The following is a 21353-nucleotide window of genomic DNA, read 5'->3' on the forward strand; positions in this document are numbered from 1 at the left end:
GTGCAGAGAAAATTGAGTGTCCTCTTTCCTGAACTTATAAAATAGGGTTTTAGAATTCAGCAGGAAAACACCATTAATAAGATTGTGCTCTATGCTAGGATTAGAGAACCAAAGCTATTTCAGGCTTTTTAAAGTTTTAATTGAATTGTGTATGGGTTTTCTGGAAACTCTGGGGAGAAGCACCATTGCTGAAGCACCAGAGCAATTAAAGAGGCAAATGTGGTTTGGAAAGGGATTGGAAGATGATGGGAGCTAGTTGAAGTAGACTGGATGAAGTTGGAGCATTGGGGACTATTGACTCACCAATAAAGGGTTTGCTATTATTTACCTGTTTCAGAGATGAAGGAGATGGCAGCCTGGAATCCCCTGAAGACTTGACTTTCATCTGCCTGGAAGCTGATTAGTATGGCACTAGAGGAGCTCAGCTCAGGTGGGGGCACAGCAAAGCCACAGTACCGAGCTAACCCAATCCCAGCCCATGAAAGCCAGCAGCATTGCCCGGGGCCCCTCACCAATGAGGGCAACATCAGACATTCATAGCAAAAAAAAGAAAAGGGAGACTTTTCTCAAAAGCAATTATTGAAAAAAAATTAACAAACTCAGATATGCCCAGAGATATTTTTAACAAGGAAAGAGGAAGTTTAAGTTATATAGAATTAGTATCAGTTCTTTTAAATACATTTTAACCTTCTACCTGCCTCCAACATGTCAACTGGGATTTAGTCTCATAGATTATTAGAAGTTAAAAAAAAAAGACCTTAGCAATCATCTGCTCCAACCCTTCATTTTACAAGTGAGGCACCTGAGAGCCCAGGACGTAGATGGTCCATTGAAGGTCACACAGTGGCAAAGCCAGAACACATACTCAGATCTTCAGACTTCAAGTCCAGTGTTCTTTCCACCACAAAGCATATAAATAGTCCATCTCAAGGACCTAGTCATGATTTTCTGCAGCCTCTCCCCAACATAAATACCATCTACAAGCATTCCACCTCACCATCACTCACATTAAAAAGCGCTGTAAGATTTGTGACATGTTCTGTGTACTTTATCTCATAATTCCAGTGTCTTCCATCTCTTAATTATCTCCAAATTATCTTAGCCATAGCTTGTTTGTACATAAGTATTTGTGTGTTGTCTCCCCCATTATTAACAAAAGGGATTGTCTTTTACCTTCCTTGTGTCACCAGCACTTAGCACACTGCCTAGCATACCCTAGACACTTCATGTTTATTGATTGACTAGTCTTCATAATCTTTATGACATTGTCAGTTAAGTGCTACTATGAACCCTATTTGACAAATGAGGAAACTGAGAGGTTAAGTGGCTTGATCATAGTTACAGAACTAGTAAGTGCCGGGGACAGGATTTGAACCTAGGTCCTTCTAAATCTAAGTCTAGGAGACTTTCCACTATGCCATGCATGGCCTTCTGCATGCTTAAGTTCTTGTGGGGGGGTGGGGTGTGGAGAAAGCAAGGGAAGCAAGGAAGAATATCTCTTAGTTTGTTTATGGCACAATTCACCTTCATAAAAACAGAATATTAGGGATGAACAAGATTTTAGACACTAGTCCAATATGCTTGTTCTATAGATGGGAAAACTGGAGTTCTCTTCTGACTTCTTTATGCCCTTCTCTCTAATCTACCTTTCCTCCAAAGCAGGGATGGATGGCTGAGGAAATCTGATTGATGAAGAATTATTCCAATTCTGGGCACTGTTTTCCCCACTTCAAACCCTGGTCATCATTCATCATCCACCCTAAAAAAATGGAAACAAAGGATAACAAAGATAAAATGAGACACTAACCTATTTCTTCTTTCCCTTCCACATCATCATATACTATCACTGAGTCGGAGAGGCAGCCATCACTTTCTTCTAGCTCAAAGCTCTGAAATTCAAGCTGAAAAAAGGTAAAATTATATACAAAGCCAATATCATGGTTAGTTAATCTGCAAGTTAGACTAAAAGAGGAATTGCATCACCTCCTTAAGGTGAGATTTAATAATAAGTGGGACAAATCCAAACCAAAAAGCATTCATTAAGTACCTACTATATACAAGGCACTGTGCTAGGTGAAGGCGCAAAGGAAAAGATAGGGACAGAAGTTGTGATTTCACTGGTATAGGGAATTCCTATGTTAAAGGATGACTGATGATGATGGTGGTGGTGGTGGTGGTAGTGGTGATGGTGGCAGTGGTGGTGGTGGTAATAGCTAGCATTTATAGAGCACTTTAGGTTTGCAAAGCACTTTACAAATATTTCATTTTATCCTTACAATGATGGGAGGTAGGTGCTATTATTATCTTTATTTTACTGATGATGAAACTGAGATGAGGCATATAGGGGTTAAATGACTTGCCAGAGTCATGCAGCTAATTAAGAGTCTAAGATGGGATTGAAATTAAATTATAGCCCCAAATCCAATGCTCTATCCTAGCTGCTTAGGATGATGAGGAAACTACCCTAATCGATAAAGGCTGGTGCAGAGTATGCAATTTGATGTTGTTGTTCAGTCATTTTTAGTCATACCCAACACTTCATGACCCCATTTGGTGTTTTCTTGGCAGAGATACTAAATTAGTTTGCCATTTCCTTCTCCAGCTCATTGTACAGATGAGGAACTGAGGAAAACATGGTTAAATGACTTGCCCAGTGTCACACAGTATTTTTCTCCAAATGTCGATATTAAGTTCACAGAAACAGTAGCTTAATAAACACCACTCTCATTGGTACCTGATTTCCAAAGAGGAAGCATTTTAGAGTTTAGTCTCTGCAAATAAATCTAGATCAGTGGATGCCTCTTGGGTTCACAGATCTGGAAGAAACTTGGAGATCACCTAGTCCAAAACAGCTCCTAAATAGTAGAGCTCAGATTTGAACCCAGGGCGCGTGGCTTCTTTCTACACCATACCATCACTTCAAGTTTAGATGGATCTTGAATGTAGCTAACTTTAAAACTGAAGAGAAATATAACTCGAAAGTGCATGCCAGGGGTCATCAAAGCAGCCTCCTCTAAATGTAAGAAAGATGATTAGAAGGAAAAAAAAAACCTCAAAATAATACACCTGGAAGGAACTTGATAGATGATCTCACCCATCCACTCTTTTTTACATATAAGGACACAGACTCATAGACATGAAATGACTTGCCTGGGGTCTCAGGGCTAGCAAGTAGCAGAAGTGGGATTCACACTAAGATCTTCTAAATTCAGTCCAGTGTTCTATTAACTAAACCACATGGACATAACTATCTTTTAATCCTGTTGGAGAAGGAGCCCTAGAAGAGATTCATAATGTGTTCTAACAGTTCAGCACTTTGGGGATAATCTAGTTCAACCCCCCTCTTTTTACAGAGGATAAAACTGAGTCCTAGAAAGGGGAAATGAGTTGTCCAGGACCACACAGATGATGAATAGCAGAACTGAGATATTTTTTTATTTGGTGCGCCAGGTCTGCTTGTAGGCTAAAAACATTTACTTTCAGTTCTGTTTCTTTCTTACTCCATTCCCTTGCTTCTTCTTTTTCTGAAGTTTCCAAATGTTTTATTCAGTCTTTTGGACGGAGTAGAAATAAGTGCTTCCACTACAGAAAAGAAAGTTATTACAATACATTTTCATGAATGTGAAGTGGATTCCTGAAGACATCTGGAAAAGGGTAAAAGGTTAATTAAAAAAAAAAAACCTGAATGATGGAATTCAGTTCTTTACATAATTTGTAAAAATGCACTAAATCACTATTAACTAGAGAAATGCAAATTAAAACAACTCTAAGCCACCTCATCCCAACAGATTGGCTGACATAACAGAAAAAGAAAATGACAAATGCTGGAGGGGATGTGGAAAAATTGGGACATTAACACACTGTTGGTGGAATTGTGAACTGGTCCTACCATTCTGGTGAACAATTTGGAACTATGTCCAAATGGCTATAAAGGTGTGCATATACTCTTTGACCCAGCAATACCACTATTAGGTCTGTAACCCAAAGGGATCAAAGAAAAGGGAAAGGGACCTATTTGTACAAGAATATTCGTAATAGCTTTTTTTTGTGGTGGCAAAGAATTGGGATTTGAGAGGAATGACCATCACTTGAGAAATGGCTGAACAAGTTGTAGTATATGACTGTGATGGAATATTATCATGCTATAAGAGATGATGAACAGGATAGTTTCAGAAAAACCTGGGAAGACCTATATGAACTGATACAAAGTGAAGTGAGCAGAACTAGGAGAGCTTTGTAGAAAGTAACAGCAATATTGTAATGATGATCAGTTGTAAAAGACTTAGCTACTCTGATCAAGACAATGATTCAAGACAATTCCAAAGAACTTATGATGAGAAAGGCAATGCCCTCCTGAGAGAGAACAAATGAACTCTGGGAACAGATTGAAGCATACTTTTTTTACTCTCTTTATTTTTCTTGTCTTTTGTGTTTGTTTTCTTTTGCCACATGGCTAATATGGAAAGATGTCTTGCATGACTTTAAATGTAAAATCAACATCATATTGCTTGCCTTCTCAAAAGCTGGAGGAGGTGGAGGAAGGGAGAGAATTTGGGACTCAGAATTTTTTAAACCAAATATTTCAAAATTTTAATGTAATTAGAAAATACTTAAATAAACAAAAAGTTTTTTAAAAATAAAGTACTTTGTGGAAAATGAAATAAAAAATGAAAAGGAAAGAGTAAGGAAAGAATTCAATAGCAAAGATAATATAGTGTTTCTCTTGGGTCCTTGCTCTCTTTCTCCTCTGATATTTTGCTTTCAAGTTCTTTTCCATCATCTCTTCTAGTTTTGATGCAACTTTATCAGCACTACTCATTTTGCCTGGTCCTCCCTTTTCCCTCTTTTATCTCATTCCTACATTCTTCAAATTTTTCCTTATACCTTTCAGCAATTTCTGCATTTAGGAATCAAATTTCCACCAGTGTTCAGGCTCAGAACTTTCATCAGGAAAGTGTGTGTGTGTGTGTGTGTGTGTGTGTGTGTGTGCGCGCATGCATGCACACATGTACATGTGTGCATAAGTGTGTTCCAGACCCAAACCCTATCACTTCCTGCCTTAGCTTTCAGCTCCATCAATGGTGTTAATATTGTGATTTGCACCAATCTTGAGTTTCATCCTTTCTTGTGAATAGAAGATTTGTTCTTTTCTCCATGTGTTTCATTATCTTCACCTCACCAGTCCCTTGTTCTTTCCATTCTAGAAGGTCATTCTCAAATGAAAATTGGCATAGATTTGTTTTCATCTTAAAGAGCTCCTCTCTGTATTCTTTAAGTATCTTAATCTCCTACTGAGAAAAAGAGGCTATGGATCAAATTATGGGTTATGGTTCAAGTCATCACCATTCTCAGTGAAAATTTCATAATCTACCTGAGTTTCCTTGGCATTGAACCTAGAAGCAGAGGCCAATGGCTGGGCAGTTGTGGTGGTGACCATGACAACTGCAGTGCACAGTCAATGCTGCATCTTTGCTTCTTTCATTTAAATCCGTGGTAATCCTTTAAAAAGTGTCATCCAATATCAAATTACAGATATCTATACCAACCTACCTGGTTCAATAATCAGGGAATCATAGACTCTTGGGGCTGAAAGGGACTTTAGAACTCCAGCCCTTCTACTCATTGTAAGAATCCTTCTATCTTATTGTTTCCTCCTAAGATAATAAGCTACTCCTCCATTGCGGGTCTTCTATATTATATCTTCTATCTTCCATAGTATCTTGCCTTACAGTTTTATCAGAGAATTTTCTCCCTCCCCTTCAAAATGCCTTTTAATTGATTCACTGCTTTTTGGGGCACCTTGTTCCTGATATTTTTAAGACACTCTCTCTTCCTTAACAGACCATCAAATCTTCATCAAAATCATCTATGTTGTCAGCTATTTTCTTCTGATGCTAAGATTTTCAACTGCAACAAGATGAAAACATCACCTATGCCCAGAAATATTTCAACCTCCTACACAGAAATCTGTATGTTCCCCACATTTCTTCTTGTTTCTATCATTTCTCTCCACATTGAGTCAGCAGAAGGGGGTGGCAGTAGGTGAATTTGCTAAGTCCTCCATGCTCTTTAGTCTGGTCTTTAATGCACATTCAAGGAAATAGCATATCTCCCAATTATCACAGTCATGACTAAATAAGGTTGCCACTCAGAAGAGAGCAGAAAAAGATTACCAAAAATATTTTTCCTGGGGTCAATCAGAGGAAATGGCCTGAGGATAACTTTTTTATGTGAAACAAGAGGATGCTACATATCAGTATGAAGATTCCTTTGAAATTCAAATGAACTTTGTTGAATCTTTTGCACAATTAAATTTAATTCAAAAGACATTTATTAAGCATCTATTTTTTAAAGCCCTGTCACTGACCCTGTGGATAAAAAAAAACGGCCACTGACCTTTAGAAGCTTAAACAATTATGGTACAACATGTACAAAGATAAGTATAATGCAATGGATTTTTTGAAAACAAAGAGAAGATTAACAAATGGGAAGATTAGAGAAAATTATGTAGAGAATGTAGCATGCAATTTCTGCTTTAAGATGAGGACTCCACAACACAGAGGTGAAAAGAAAGTTCATTCCAGGCATTTCAAAAATCTCGTATAAATGCAGAGTGGTAGGAGATAAAATATCCATATCTCATTCAGGGAATAGCTGGTGGTCAGGTTTAGCTGGAACGTACAATGCATGAAGAGAAATGATATGAAATAATACTGGAGAGGTAAACATGGCTTATACTATAAAAGGCTTTAAATGCTGGACTAGGGAGGTGTCATTTTATCCTAGAAGCAAGAGTGAGCCACTGAAGGTTTTTGAGCAGTAAAGTAACATGTTTACATATGTTCCTTTAGAAGATGATTCTAGTAGCTGTGTAGAAGGATTGAAGGAAGAAATTGGAAGGAGGGAGACCATTAAGAAGACTATTATAATAGTCCAGGAGAAAGCAGTTGAGGCTTTGAACTAGGGTGATGCCATGAGAACATAAAAAGGGAAGCACATGCAAGAGATGCTGTGGATGTAAAATTGACAAAAATTTAGCAAGCAATTGGCTATGGGAAGAAAGGGACAAGAAAAAGTCAAGGATGACTAAAGTTTTGAACTTGAGTGATTGATAAGTTGGTGATGCCCTCAAAAGAAATAGGAAAGTTTGGAGGAGTGGGTTTATGAGGGAAGGTGTTGAGTTCTATTTTGACTACATTGAGCTTGAGAATCCAATAGGACATTCAGCCAAGTAAAGAAGTATCACTGGAATTCAGTGAAGACACAGAGATATGAATTGCTATTCAAACATTTCAGTCATGTCCAACTCTTTGTGACAGCTTTTGGGGCTTTCTTGGCAAAGATACTGGATTGGCTTGTCTTTTCCTTCTCCAGTTTATTTTTATAGATGAGAAACTGAAGCAAACAGGATTAAGTGATTTGCTCAGGGTCACATAGCTAGTAAGTGTCTGAGGTCAGATTTGTACTCAGGAACGTGAGTATTCCTGACTATAGTCCTAGAACTCTATCCATTGCACCACCTAGCTGCCCCAGAGATATGGAAGGCATCTGTATAAAGATGATAATTGTACCCAAGGATGCAGATGAAATTACCAAATGAAAGAAAGTATGTATGGAGAAGAGAGAAGAGGGACAGACAGACTCTTTGGAAATATACATACTTAGGGTAGAGAGATGAATGATTATTCAGCAAAGTATACTAGACAGGTAGAATCAGACAGATAGGAAAACAAAGAAAGAACAATGTTACAAAAATCAACTGAGGAGCCATGAACTAATATTAGATTCTATTGTGATTATGTCTTCTTACCTGGATTCTAATCACAGCTCTGTTATTGATGCAAGTGCTACTCAACTATTCTTTTTCTTTTTAATAATATTTTATTTTTCCCCAATTACCTGTTAAAACCATTTTTTATATTTTTTTTAAGTTTTGAGTTACAAATTCTATCCCTCCCTCCTACCTTACACCTCCCCCCTTCCTGAGAAGGCAGATAATCCAATATAGGTTATACGTGTGCAATCATGTAAAACATCTCCACATTAGTCATTTTGTACAAGAAGACAGAAGAAAAAAGAGAGAAAGAGAGGAAGGAAGGAAGGAAGAAAGGAAGGAAGGAAGGAAGGAAGGAAGGAAGGAAGGAAGGAAGGAAGGAAGGAAGGAAGGAAGGAAGGAAGGAAGGAAGGAAAGAAGGAAGGAAGATCGTATGCTTCAGTCTGTTTTCAAACAATATCAGTTCTTTCTCTGGAGGCAGATAGCATGTTGAGTCCTTTGGGATTGTCTTGGATCATTGTACTACTGAGAATAGCTAAGTCACTCACAGTTCTACTCAACTATTCTAAGACTCAGTTTCCTCACTTGTGAAATAGGGATAATTTAAGATGTCCTACCCATTTCATTACCTAGCATTTAAAGCCATCATCAATCAGACTCTTACCTTTGTTGTATAATTTCATTTTACTCTCTTTCATACATTGTCCCTGAACAACTTGCTGGTTGTTTTTAATACAAACAATTCCATCTCTTTTCTCTGTGTATTTGCATAAGTGGTATCCCTGTCTTAAATGTACCACCTCTGCCTCAGAGAATCCATAGCTTCCTTCAAATCACAGTGAAAGAGCCACCTTCTACTTGAGCCTTTCTTGAGACTTGAGACACCACCACCATCTTATGCCAGTTATTAGCATTTCTTTCCTCTACATATCAGCTGAAAGGGAGTTGACACTGTAGAAAACTTTATGGCTTTGTACCTAGCCCTGAGTGGCTGGAAAACTAAACCTGTTGCTTAGGGACCAGATATGTTTACTCCTTAACTTGGGACCTGGGTTATGCTGACCAGAAACCCAGTCAGATCTAAAGATTAATGCAAGGAATGTGAAGTGTTTTCTCCCACTACATATTTCAAGCAACCCATGTTTTATCTGAAAACTGCCTCCATGTTGGCCTATTAGGTACTGTTTCCTTGTTCCTTTGTTTAAATCCTATATAACATGTAAATTACAGACACTGACAGGGGGAGGGAAGTGGGCCACCCCTTTTTGGCTTTCCCCTCTCTTGGATGACTTAATAAACTTCTTTCTAAATTATTTCAGTTTAGGAATCTTTTGTTGTCAGCTAAAAACACAACCAAAATACTAAGAACATCTATCAATAGATAAGTAATAAAAGAATATGAACAGTTTTCATAAAAATTAGAAACAATAATCAAACATACAAAAACATGTTCCAAATCACAAATTGCAATATATATATATGTGTGTGGGTATTTATACCAACACACACACACACACACACACACACACACACACACACTGAGGTTCCACCTCACTCCGTGCATAGTAGAAAAGATGAAAAGAAGAATAGTCAATGTGGGAGGTCTATGAGAAGACAGATGCATTGATATATAGTGACAAAGTGGTGAAGCGGTCCAAAGTCTAGATTTCAATCCAGAATTATGCAGAAAAAAAGATGGGGCCAAACCATTCATTCCCTTTGACACAATGATCCTTCATCTGGGTATATATCCTGAAGAAGTCAAAGACAAAAATAGAGGCCCAATATACATAGCAAATATTCACAACAGTCTCCTTTGTGCTAATAAATAACTAAGTACAAGGTATATAATCATCAAATGTGGATTTGAGTGGGGTGGGGATGGAGACTATGTCATATAAATGTAATAGAATCTTTTAGTACAGTAAGAAATAATGGCTATGAGGAATATAGAAAAGGAGGAAAATTTATGTGAACTGATACAGAGCAGATAAGCACAATCAAGAGAACAAGATATAAATACAACAATAAAATGAAAATTAAATGTAAGTTAAACTCTAATCCAATTTCAGTGATGCCACATTGCTACTGTTTCCCAAGAACACTTGTACGACAAAAGAGGTAAAGATACTGGGAAATCATGTTCCCATTCTTCAGTAAAGCTTAAGAGAAGAGGAGCCCAGAGAAAGAATGAGGGATAGAGTAGAAGTGAGCAAGTGATACAATACTGGGAGTGGGGAACTAAAAGCAAAGGGTAAATTGGAAACTGGAGAACTATCCCTATAGGGTTACAACAGCAGGAGGATCTATTCTCCTACAGGTGGTAATAAGATTCTTCCTTAATATTCCGCTGAATATGAGTTGCTGTTTCTTGGGAGATCCAGAAGCCTCCTTCCTGGACATCCTATCAAACTGACTGAAAAGAGATGGGAGCCTTTAAAACTGAACTTCTGATAATACAATAAGAAATTGTCTCAATGAGGAAGAAAATGGGAGACATCTAAAGGAACAAATGAGCTCTCTAATAAGCTAAGATTTTAAAAGAACATGTAGAAAAGAAGGAAGACAAGACAAAGTAAAGAAGAACCAAAATAAAAAAGTGGCAAAAAATTGTAAAAGTGGTATCAGAAAAGCTAACACTGAACACAACAGCCATTCTAGAAAAGTTTGAACTAGCTGCTTTCTAAAGAGGCCTAAATTGCTTAATTTTGTAATATTTCCTAGGAGTTGTATTTCCTCCCAACTCAAGGAGAGATGAAGGTATCATGGGACTGAAAATGGAAAGCAGAACTCTGAACTACAGTAGTAGGCTTTTTTTTTTATCTCTCTACAGAGAATTGTAGACAGTGAGTGGAGACAGCATCGGCAGTAGTGATTACAGCAGTAGACAGAGGAGGCTTTCCAGGACACTGATTCAAAACCTTATAATAGGTGAAGTATGTTCCTTTCCCTGAATCAGCAACCAGTTTATTAAGAGAATCCAGCAAGGTATAGCTGAATAGTGCCTACTCAGAAAAGCTTTTGGAACAAAAATAATTTCTCCTTTCTATTCTGTTGTCTCTTGCAAAAGGAGGCATGGTTAATTACCAAGTGTTTCTCTGTTGCTTTAAATTTTATTTGTTATTTGTATTTTTATACAATTGTTTTCTAGCTAACGATATAATCATTTTAATTACTTACTGAGTTTGGTGCTTTTACTAAAGAGGGTGTGATGAGGAAGTGAACCTTTGGATAATTGATTACACAATATTCAACTGTCTGGGAAATCTCCTTCCCAGTCAGGCAATCAAATAAATCATCTGGGGACTGACAGTTGTATGAATTTTGTCAACAATCTATATTTTTCAGCTTTCTAACTTTGCAGAGAAGACAATGCAAGATCCTTCCCCTAGATTAAAACCCTCATGAATTAATCTCATTACCTCCAAGTAGAAAGGCTTGGAAAACATAATAGAGATGCTGAAAATTATTTTAAGCTATATTTGAGAAAATAAAGTCAAACCAGAGAGAACAGTACCATTACCTAGAAAGATTATGTTAGTACATTAAAGAAGGAAAGCAAAACTCTTGCACTCCTACTTTGCTCTGATATTCTCCATCAAATGTAATAATCTTCAAACTACAAAGGTCAGAACATCATTAATAAGGAATTAAAGCCCAACATAAGAAAGCTTCCATTCACTTCCACAGCTTTGATAATCTGCTCTATGTCAATGAGTTCCAAATTCCCACACTTTCAACCTTCACTTCAAATTCACTATGACCAAAACTGAACTCACTGTCTCCTCTACAAAGCTTGTCACTCCAACTGATTTCTCTGATGCTGTTAACGGTACCATCATCCCTCTAGTTGCTAGAGTTCAGAAGTTTGGAGTTATCTTTGACCTTTCCCTCTCCCTCACTTACCCCCACCACATCCAATAGGTTTTGGAGATGTATCTAACCTAACACCATAATGGTTCTTAATATGTATCCCCTTCTCTCCATTCCCACAGCAACCAGTCTAGTTGAGGTCCTTGTCATCTCTTGCCTCAATGGTTATAAGAGCCTCATAATTGGTCTCTCTGCCTCTAGTCTCGCCTCCTCTCCAAACCATCTCTTATCTGTGCCAAAATAACTTTCCTAATTCAAAGGTCTGGTAATGTCCTTGCAGTACTCAAAATTTTTCCCTTACCCTTAACTCCATAGCCTCCCCTAGAGAGGCTTCATTAGTCAAACCACATCTGGATTATTGTAATCAGTTCTGATATTACATTTTAGAAGATATATTAATATGTTGGATTCTGTCCAAAAGAAGATGACTGGGGTAGAGGGATAGTAAGACTAGGGTTCCTTCTGATTCCTTTAGGAGGTCAGCCCCCAAATACAAAGAAATAAAATAGCAATAAAACCACAAAGCAGAAAGTACATGAAAAGAGCTTTTGTGTCAATTAAAACAGTTTACAAGGAAGCTGATCTGACTCATATATAATGATGTCCATAGCTGTTAAAATGGTTATGGTAATTAGGCAAAATTGTAAACAATTCATTGAAATAACTAATTGGTATTGCCTTTACACAGTCAAATCAAGAGTTGGTTTCATGTCATATAAAATAAGGGAATTAGACTATATTCAAGTGCTTTATATCTGGGAGAAAGAAAGAAAATGGAATTGAGAGGCAAAATATCTTCTAAGTTTGTCTTTGTCACCTTCCATTATTCCTTTCTGATCCTCTTTCATCTTACCATGCCATCTCTTCTCAATCTTCTTGGAAAGAAGCAAGGGGATATGGCAAAAAGAATGTTCAAGTTGGAGGCAGAAGAGAGCCGTATCCAAATTGTGTGATGTTAAAAAAGTAACTTAACCCCTAAGACATCCAATGTCCTTAACTATAAAATGTCAACAAGAGTAGTTTCAATACATATCTCATAGAGTTGTTATGAAGAACGCATCTTAAAGTTCAATATAAATGTCCATTCGTATCATCTCCCAGTCATATTGTGTCTTTCCTATTCAGTCTTTCACTTTGTAGCCACAATCAGTTCTGAAGTGAAAATGTCTCTCCTTCCCTCCCTCCTTCAATAATATTAAATATTTTAGTGTGCTATGTGAAGAGCACTCTACTAGGTGCTGAGAGATGTACAGATAGAAAAGGCATGTTCTCTCCCATCATGGAGTATTCCATTATAAGACTATAAATTTAGAGTTGGACAGGCCCTCAGAGTTCCAACCTTCTCATTTTTCAGATGATGAAAATGGACCTTGGAGAAGTGAAATGACTTGCCCAAAGTGACACTAGTAGTAAGCAATTGAGACAGGGTTTGAACTGAGGTCCACTACCTCTAAATCCAGTGCCCTTTCCAGTATACCTGGGCCTTTTCAATAGCTATCTTGTTTGGAATATAGCTCAAAATAGATAAGAAGTCATCTGGGCATAAAATTCTCAGAATTAAATGTGATATTGGACACTCCTGAAAAATTCTCTTTGAAAGATAAAAATGTGTAAGTTTTCTACAAACCAGATTTGATAGAGGAAGTCTGGGATATGCTTAACCACTTAGGAGTATGTCATAGTGCAATGAGGTTTTGAAGTAAAAACTTAGGTTCCAATCTCTCCTCTGATACTTACTATCTGTGTGACTTTGGGGGTGGGGGTGGGGGGGACACTTAATCTCTTTTGGTTTCAATTCCTTAATCTGGAAAGCAAACGAATTACACTAGGTAATCCCTAAGGCCCTTCCAAATTTAAGATCCTATCAAAAGTGAATAAGTCTTAATCTTCTGTGACTGAGACACTGTCTTCATTTTAGAAAAGGAGCTTGCTAACCCAATTGATTGATTGGTGGAATGTACTGACCAAAAAAAAAGTGAAAAAGGAGATCATCCCTGCTATCTCTACAGTCAAATAGATGAAATTAGCTTTCCAGACACAAACCACTCACCATGGCCCTTCCCACTTACAATCCTGATCTTATCAAGGTTAATCTGCTCAGCCAGTTGAGTGAACCAAGCAGGAAACTCCAAAATGGGAATAGGAAGGGCCTCCATGTGCCATTTCCCAAAGGCGCTTGGGATGTAAAGGCTTAACTAGAGATCCACCCATTAAATTCCAGATGTGGTAGCAGCCAGTGGGATAGAGGATAAAGACCTGGGTCTTTATGTTGTGCGGCATCTCAGATAAGATGGAAGGCTAATTACCAGAGCAAATCAAAGACTAAGATGAATCCAACTCTTGGGAACCCTCTGGCATTTATGGACTGACTGACTACCTAATACCATGGGGACCTAGTAAGTGCTCAGGATTAAACCTGTGCTTTCTTTTATATAGGGAGCTCCTGGGGAGGGAATCTTTTCTACTAATGCAGATCAGCACATTCTCTGAAATTTGTACTGTTAGACTATAGACAATTGCCTAGAGCCCTGAGAGGTTAAATGACTTTCCCAGAGTGACAAAGCCAGCCAGTGACAAAGGAGTAGGACTTGATCAGAGGTTTCCTGGCTCTAAGCCAGCTCTCTACCCACTATGCCTGCTCCCTCTCAGGGAGCACAAGCTATAGGGAGGGAAAGAACTGAGTCCAATAGAAGCTGAGGAAGTCAAAGTAGTTCTGCAGTGAAGAAGCCAGTGCTAATAGGAGGTTTTACCTGAGGCAGCTACAGACACTGCCACTTTTTAAATAGAAAACATAACTATTGCAGCCCTACGTTCCATAAACACACTCAGTGGGGTCAGATCCTAACAGGACTTTATACTTGGATTAACCATGAAATCTTTCCTCTACTCTAAAATTGCTGAAGTGACTGGGAAAAGAGGAGGGTGGTGCCATTCATATGAACTGACTCCATGGTATTCATAATAGCTGGCTATGCCAAACAGGTACTAAATGGTGTGTTTCAGACTTCATGAAAATCTCAAACCTTAATGAAAACTATGGTCATCTTATGTACTGATGGTTCAAGATGTGTATTTGTGGTTGTTTCTGAGTTTCTCAGTGACTCCCATCACAGAAGGGACTAAGAGATGCTGATCATGGGCCTAGGAACCCAACTGTACCAGTTAGTAGACAGAACAATGATCCTTACCTTGAAAGAAAACAAATGTTTTTTGTCATCTAGTGCAGGAAATAGGTAACTTTTAACTGAGCACTAACTGTTCTAGGCAGTAATTATGAGCCCATCTATAAAGGCAATACCTTAACGATGTGATCTTCTGGAGCATGAATAATCCAGTGACAACTGATCAGATTTGTATAGACATCTGGATAGTGCAAGCTTTGTATTATCCCTTCTTCAAAAAGCACAGTCATGGCAACACAGCCAAAATCTAAAATAAAAACCAAGAGTAAAAGTTTTCTCTCAATCTAATCACATGTGAAGTTTCATTTGAGAGCAAACGAGATTGCGTTAAATCTTTAACATCCCATCACTATCTGCAAGGGCTGCCGCCATTTTGGTTTGCATAGTTTCTTATCAGAATGGTCACCAGGACAAAGCAACAGATGTATTCAGTGTCTGATGTACCCCCTTGCCCGCCACAACATTAGGTTGATTTCCATGCTCTGTTTAACAATCAAGGCTGGCGACATAAATGTGTCCCATTTACCTTCACCACTGTGTTCACTGTTGTTGTTCAGTCATCTCAGTCATGTCTGACTCTTCATGACCTGATTTTGGGATTTCCTTGGCAAAGATTCTAGAGTGGTTTGCCATTTTCTTCTCCAGCTTATTTTTACAGATGAGGAAATAGGCAAGCAGGGTGAAGTGACTTGCCCAAGGTCATACAGCCAGTAAATGTATGAGGCTGTATTTGAACTCATGTCTTCCTGACTCCAGACCCAGCACTCTATGTACTACGGCACCTCCTATCTGCAGTGCTCAATGTTGGGACAGACCTACACCCAAGATCCCGCAGCCCCAGTTTCTCACCAGAGCTACAAAATGACAAAGTGAAGTACATTACTTTACCAGGAGAATGCTTTGGTTTAAGAGCTTTGTAGGTGAGTGCAAATCCAGTGCCATACTCTGTAGCATCAGAGACAAACTTCAGCCTTACTGAGCTGGAGCTAATGAAGATCGGTGAAGGGGCAATCACACCACAGAACTTCCCTGCAACATATCATCAAAGAGTCTCAGTTCCAAATCCAGTGAGGAAAACAAAGGTATTTCCTCAGTTCATTGAAGATCTGAAGAGGAATTGTTTACATGCAGTACCTCAACCATCTGGGTATTCATTCTCCTTTCCTGGATTCATTCCTACTTCCAACACCAGCTGCATCCCTTTCTGTTACTAAAGCACTTTACAATGGCTAGTTCGTATTTCTCTCCACACTCAAAAAAGGTAGGTGAGTTACCAAGGCTGGATCTGTCAGTCACAATAGATTAAAGGACCAGAAATTTAGAGACGGACAGTTCCATCTAGTTCTGTCCCTTTATTTTACAAATGAGGAAACTGAGGCTCAGCAAAGCTTTAAAGGTCACACGGGCAGTTAAGGATATAGCCATGATTCAAATCCAGTTACCCTGAATCCACATCCAGAACAACACAACCAAAAAGGAAGTTAGAAAACTAGTTCCCTGGTTCAAAATTTCTGGGGCAGGCTGGAACCATAATAACCTTCATCTGGCTGTCCTGTAAGAGACTTTATGAGACAGCATAAATAAATACCAGCACTTGACAAATCAAAGCACATCTCATGTTTTATGGTCATAACAATTCTGATAATATCCTTGCTAAGCCTAAATTTTCGAATCAGAAAACCTGAATTTTTAAATTCAGAAAGCCTCAGCTTCCCTACTCTTCCCAGTTTCCCCAAGCCATTCCTCACTTTTCAACATGGAAAAAAAGCTAAAAGATACGGTGTATATATACAGAAATGCAGTGCTCATAAGCCACGCCATTGTTAACACCATAAGCCATCAGAGGCTTTGAACTCCAGCAAATCCAAGCCTTCCCCCTAACAACAAATGCTCATTAGGCATTGGTTTCTTCGTGGTTGTGCAATGGAAAACCACTTACCAATGAGCCTGTCTTCTAATGAGTATACAGACAGTGAATCCTGGTGACAGAACTCCTCAAATTCCACATCCAAGTGGGAAAAATTGAGCCAGATGTGCATCTGCCCTGTGACATGGATGGTCCAGACACACAACCTACAGACACACAGAGTGAAAAAACATTTTGGTTGCTAAATGGCAAGTGCAGGTGATGATGCAGCTGGACTTGGGAATGGGGAACAACTGAATGGTGCTTACTCACTCATCACTTCCATAGAACTGCTGGGGATGTCTTGGGAAACTGAGCTGCCCCTCAGGCCCTAGGAGCTGGCCATCTTGGTCGCTGCACAGGGCTTGGAAAGGAAGCCAAGGAAGAGCAGCATTGGCCAGTGATAAGTAGCATTACTTGAACAAAAAAAAAAGTGAACAAACCACTGCGACTGTAGCTACGGGCTTTGGGTTTGTATTGCTGGTGACATTGTGTGTCCTAGGTAAGACTGCGTGGGGAGTCTTTGCATCTGACTAGGGCCTGATGCCAAGTGAGAGAAACAAGGGCAGTGAAGCTTAATTCCTGTTGGCTGCAGGTATGCCAAGTCCTGCAGGGGCCACCTGGTAGAGACCAAGATGAACATGAGAAGCAACTGTACATGATGCCTTCATAATAAATCCTTACAATCTACCTCTTAACTTATTTCATCTTTCATATGTGACAATGGAGGTCATTCTCTCATCCAGACCTGATACTTACGGGAACTAGAAATGGACATCTGTTCAGTTACAAGAGGACTCTCCCCTGATATTCAGAAATATAAATGAGCTTATTGTTTCATAAGCTCATAGATTTTTAGAACTGGAAGACACCTCAGAGATTAGCTAGTCCAACACTACTCATTTTGCACATGACAAAACCAAGACTCAGGCAGGTTAAATGGAAAGCCAACAGTTACATAGGTATTGTCTCTGAGCAGAGATCTGAATTCAGGTCGTCAGAGTTAAAAATCCAGCATTCTTTCTACTTTATCAGTGATCTGTTGCTTACCCACAGAGCTTTTCATCCTCTGCCCTGGATGAAGAAAGAGAAAGCCTTTTAACACAACTATATTTATGAAAATCCTGCCCCAACCCATCCAATAGTCTTAGAAATAATCATCATAACTTGCATTTATTTATATAACAAGTTACAAATAATAATCATGCATTTTATATGATACTTTACAATTTAATAATAACACATTTATAAAGTACTTTAAACTTACAAAGAGATCTTTGTTCATTATCTCATTTAAGCTTCACAATAGCCCTATGAGATGGGTATGACACACAGAGAATTGCCACAGGGTCATGGAAGCATAGATTTCAAGCTAGAAGGGGTTCCATTTTATGAATGAGGAAACTGAGGCTCAGTGAGGTCAAGGGACTTGCCCAAGTTCTCACAGGTAACAAAACTGGGATTTGAACCCCCTGTCTACCTCTAAATCCAGTACTCTTTCCACCACACCATGCTATATCTTTTGACCCACCCAACCTCTTGCCATGGATAGCCAAACTATACCTTTCCAAGAATTGTGGTACTAAAATTGACCTTTCAATTAAGGTTTGTTTCTCAAATGTCAAGTTGACAGAAGCACATATTAAAGAAAGAGAATGTATTTCAAGGAATGAGTTCTAATTTCAGATTTCTTGTTTACTATGTTACCTTAAGTAGGTCATCTAACATCTCTGTGGCAATGTCACAAAGCCTTTGTGAGGTTAAAATAAGATAACAAATATAAGACATTTTCTAAAACTCGATAAATAGTTTTTTATTGTTATTTGACCATCACCACAGGCAGATAAAAAGACATTATGTCTGACTGGTTTCTGGTTTCTGATTTGTTTTCTAGAAAGTTATTTTGGGTCTCTCAGAAAGCTTCCTAGAGGAAGTAATATTTGAGTTGGACTTTAAAAGATAGGTAAGAGTTAAATGGGCAAAGATGGGAAGGGATGAGCATTCTTGGAACTAGGAACAGCCTGAACAAAGGCACAGTGTTAAGATAAACTCTATAGTGGGGAAGGGAAGGGTAGACAATTGTTGTAGGATCAGAGATTTAGAGTTAGTAAGAACTGTAAGTATCAAGTCCAACCCCCTTGTTGTCATATGAGGAAACTGAGGGAGAGAGAGGTTAAGTAATATGTTCAGGCCCCACACAACTAGTGTTTGGGATGAGATACAAGCCTATGCCTTCCTGAATTCAAATTCAATAACCTATCCATCATGCCATGCTGCCTCTAAGCCATTTGGACTAGAAAATATTATTTGGAAGGGAGTTTTAGGAAATAATATAGGAAAGATAGCCTGATGTTGAGTGGCGGAGGCCCTTGAATGACAGACAGAGACTTTCCTCATGAAGAAACAGGGAGTCACTGGAGATTTTTGAACAGGAAAAATATGCTCAGATCTAGGAACTTTTAAAAAAGATTATTCTAGAAGCAGTATGAAGGATGGATTGATGGGGAGAAGAGTAGGGATGGACAACTGTAAGACAGTTATCTTAAAATTCCAAATGAGAGGTAATGAAATGGCAATCAAAAGAGAGAGAACAAATACAAGGGATACTGAGTTGATGGCAAAGCCATGACTAAGAATGCCATAATAGAACAAGAAGCAAAAACCAAGGGCAAGCAAATAGCATGCCCTCTGTTTAGGGAAGAAAGAACGCAGTCCTATGAGAGGTGGGGCTGCTGCTTGAGTAGCTGTCCTGGTAAGGGGGGAGAACAGTAAGGGAGATTCTTACACCGTCCAGTAAGTTCTACCATATCTAATCTTGATAAATGCCAAACTCTGTTGTTTCTACAGGACTGAAAGACTGTGCTGTTGACACCCTCTAAATGCTGTGCCCAGGAGCAAAGTGTTCTTTTGTTTATTCACCCCACCTTAGATAGATAGATAGAATGTAGTAACTATTTAAATGTGGGAAGCAAGGGAAAGAGAAGAGTTAAAGTAACAGGGAGGTTAGGAGAATGGGACATATTGCCATAGACAGAAATAATAAAGAAAATCTGCTTTGAAGGAGAACGATTGTGAATTAGGTTTGAAGTATGTTCAGTTTTATTTGGCAGTAGGATATCTAGGTGGAAATATCTCATGGTTCTTGGAGGTGCAAAACCAAATGAAACTTTGAAGAAAGATCAGAGCCACGTAGGTAGATTTGGCAGTCATCTGTATACATGTGCTATTGGAAGTCCTGGGAGGAGATGAGATCATCAGTGAAAGTATAGATAGAAGATAAGGTGAGAGACAGATTCTTAGAAAACACCTGAATTTAATGGTGAGGAAGAAGATGATGATCCAGCAAAGGAAACCAAGAAAGAGTGATTAGAGAGGTATCTAGAAAACCTGAAAACTGTAGTGTCTCTGAAGCCAAAGGAGGAAAAGGTAGATCAAGGATCATCAACACATAATGTAGCTAATTCACAGCCTTTAGTTGTGACATACACATATAGCTATAGAATGTTAGAACAGAAGAGACCTAAGAAATTCTAGTCCAACCATATCATTTTATTGCAAGGGATCTTGCTAACTTAATTGGAGAGGAAGGTACAATATAACATTGGAAATCAGTGTATTCATAATTATTACTATAGGACTTCAAAATTAATTGCTAAATTATTATATTAATTTTCCATTGAACCTCTAAATTAAATACATTTTATTCGGGAGGGACATATTGAGAACAAATAATTCCTGTGTACTCTGTGAGACACAAAAGTACAAGCTTGAACCTGCTTTTCCTCTGATATCTCTAGGTCTCAACCTCCAACCCCACAAACTCTTTGCCCCTATCAAAAGAGTCACTACAACCTGAGTCTCTACAAGATATTGGCTTTATTACCCATTTCAATAGTGTTGTGAATCCAGGGAAGCACTTTGGTTAGGTCTGTAAAGACCCCTGGAGTTCCTCTGTAACTGGCAATTTTCTGACAGTTGTGCCTCCAGCTGCGGGCACATCCCATTCCCCAGGAAGTCACACCAGCTAGAGTCCAGGCTCCATGCTTATTCCTGCACATCAGGGAGCCCCCTGAATCACCCTATAGGAAGAGAAACGCTGTTGTCATCAACGTCAGGATCAGTACCTAGCAGAACTTCTATTCCTTGACTTGGGACTTCTATGAAAGTAACGGGGAAGCCTCCTTAAACTCTGGGTTGAATGAGTTCTGGGAAATGGGGATAGTCTAGATCTGGGTGGGGAACCTGCAGCCTTAAGGCCACACATGGCCTTCTAAATCTTTAAGTGCAGCTTTTGACTGAATCTGAATTTTACCAAACAAGATTAGTTACAGAACAAATTTGGATTCATTCAAAAGACTACATTTAAGGATTTAGAAGGTCACATGTGACCTTAAGGCCACAGGTTCCCCACCCCTGGTCTAGATAAATAGTCCTCAAAACTTATTCTAGCCTATGCTTTCTCCCTCTTTTCTCTCTAGTTGTTTCTTCAGTAATCAGGAAGGAATAAACCCCCCCAAGTAAAGTTTCTCTATTTCTCCCCTCCCAGATCCCGTGGCTAAAGCTCAAGAAATAAGAAAATCATGCAAAGGTTGCTGGCTCAGTGTTTAGGACTGGAGCT

General features: G+C 38.7%; 1 protein-coding gene across 1 annotated transcript in view; it reads right to left on the bottom strand.

The window, feature by feature from the left end:
• Positions 1-320: 320 nt before the first annotated feature.
• Positions 321-21353, bottom strand: part of LOC110221029 (ovochymase-2) — a 31029-nt gene continuing 9996 nt past the window's right edge. The window contains exons 7-14 of the mRNA XM_021005394.2: positions 20619-20814; positions 17786-17809; positions 17009-17099; positions 16769-16902; positions 15718-15858; positions 14946-15076; positions 1808-1901; positions 321-460 (exon numbers count right to left, since the gene is read on the bottom strand). Coding sequence (XP_020861053.2) covers positions 321-460; positions 1808-1901; positions 14946-15076; positions 15718-15858; positions 16769-16902; positions 17009-17099; positions 17786-17809; positions 20619-20814 — 951 coding nt within the window. The remainder of the gene's footprint in view (positions 461-1807; positions 1902-14945; positions 15077-15717; positions 15859-16768; positions 16903-17008; positions 17100-17785; positions 17810-20618; positions 20815-21353) is intronic.

Source organism: Phascolarctos cinereus, unplaced genomic scaffold (genome assembly GCF_003287225.1).
Source record: "Phascolarctos cinereus isolate Bilbo 61053 unplaced genomic scaffold, phaCin_HiC Scaffold_9;HRSCAF=440, whole genome shotgun sequence".
In the NCBI taxonomy this organism is placed as follows: domain Eukaryota; kingdom Metazoa; phylum Chordata; class Mammalia; order Diprotodontia; family Phascolarctidae; genus Phascolarctos; species Phascolarctos cinereus.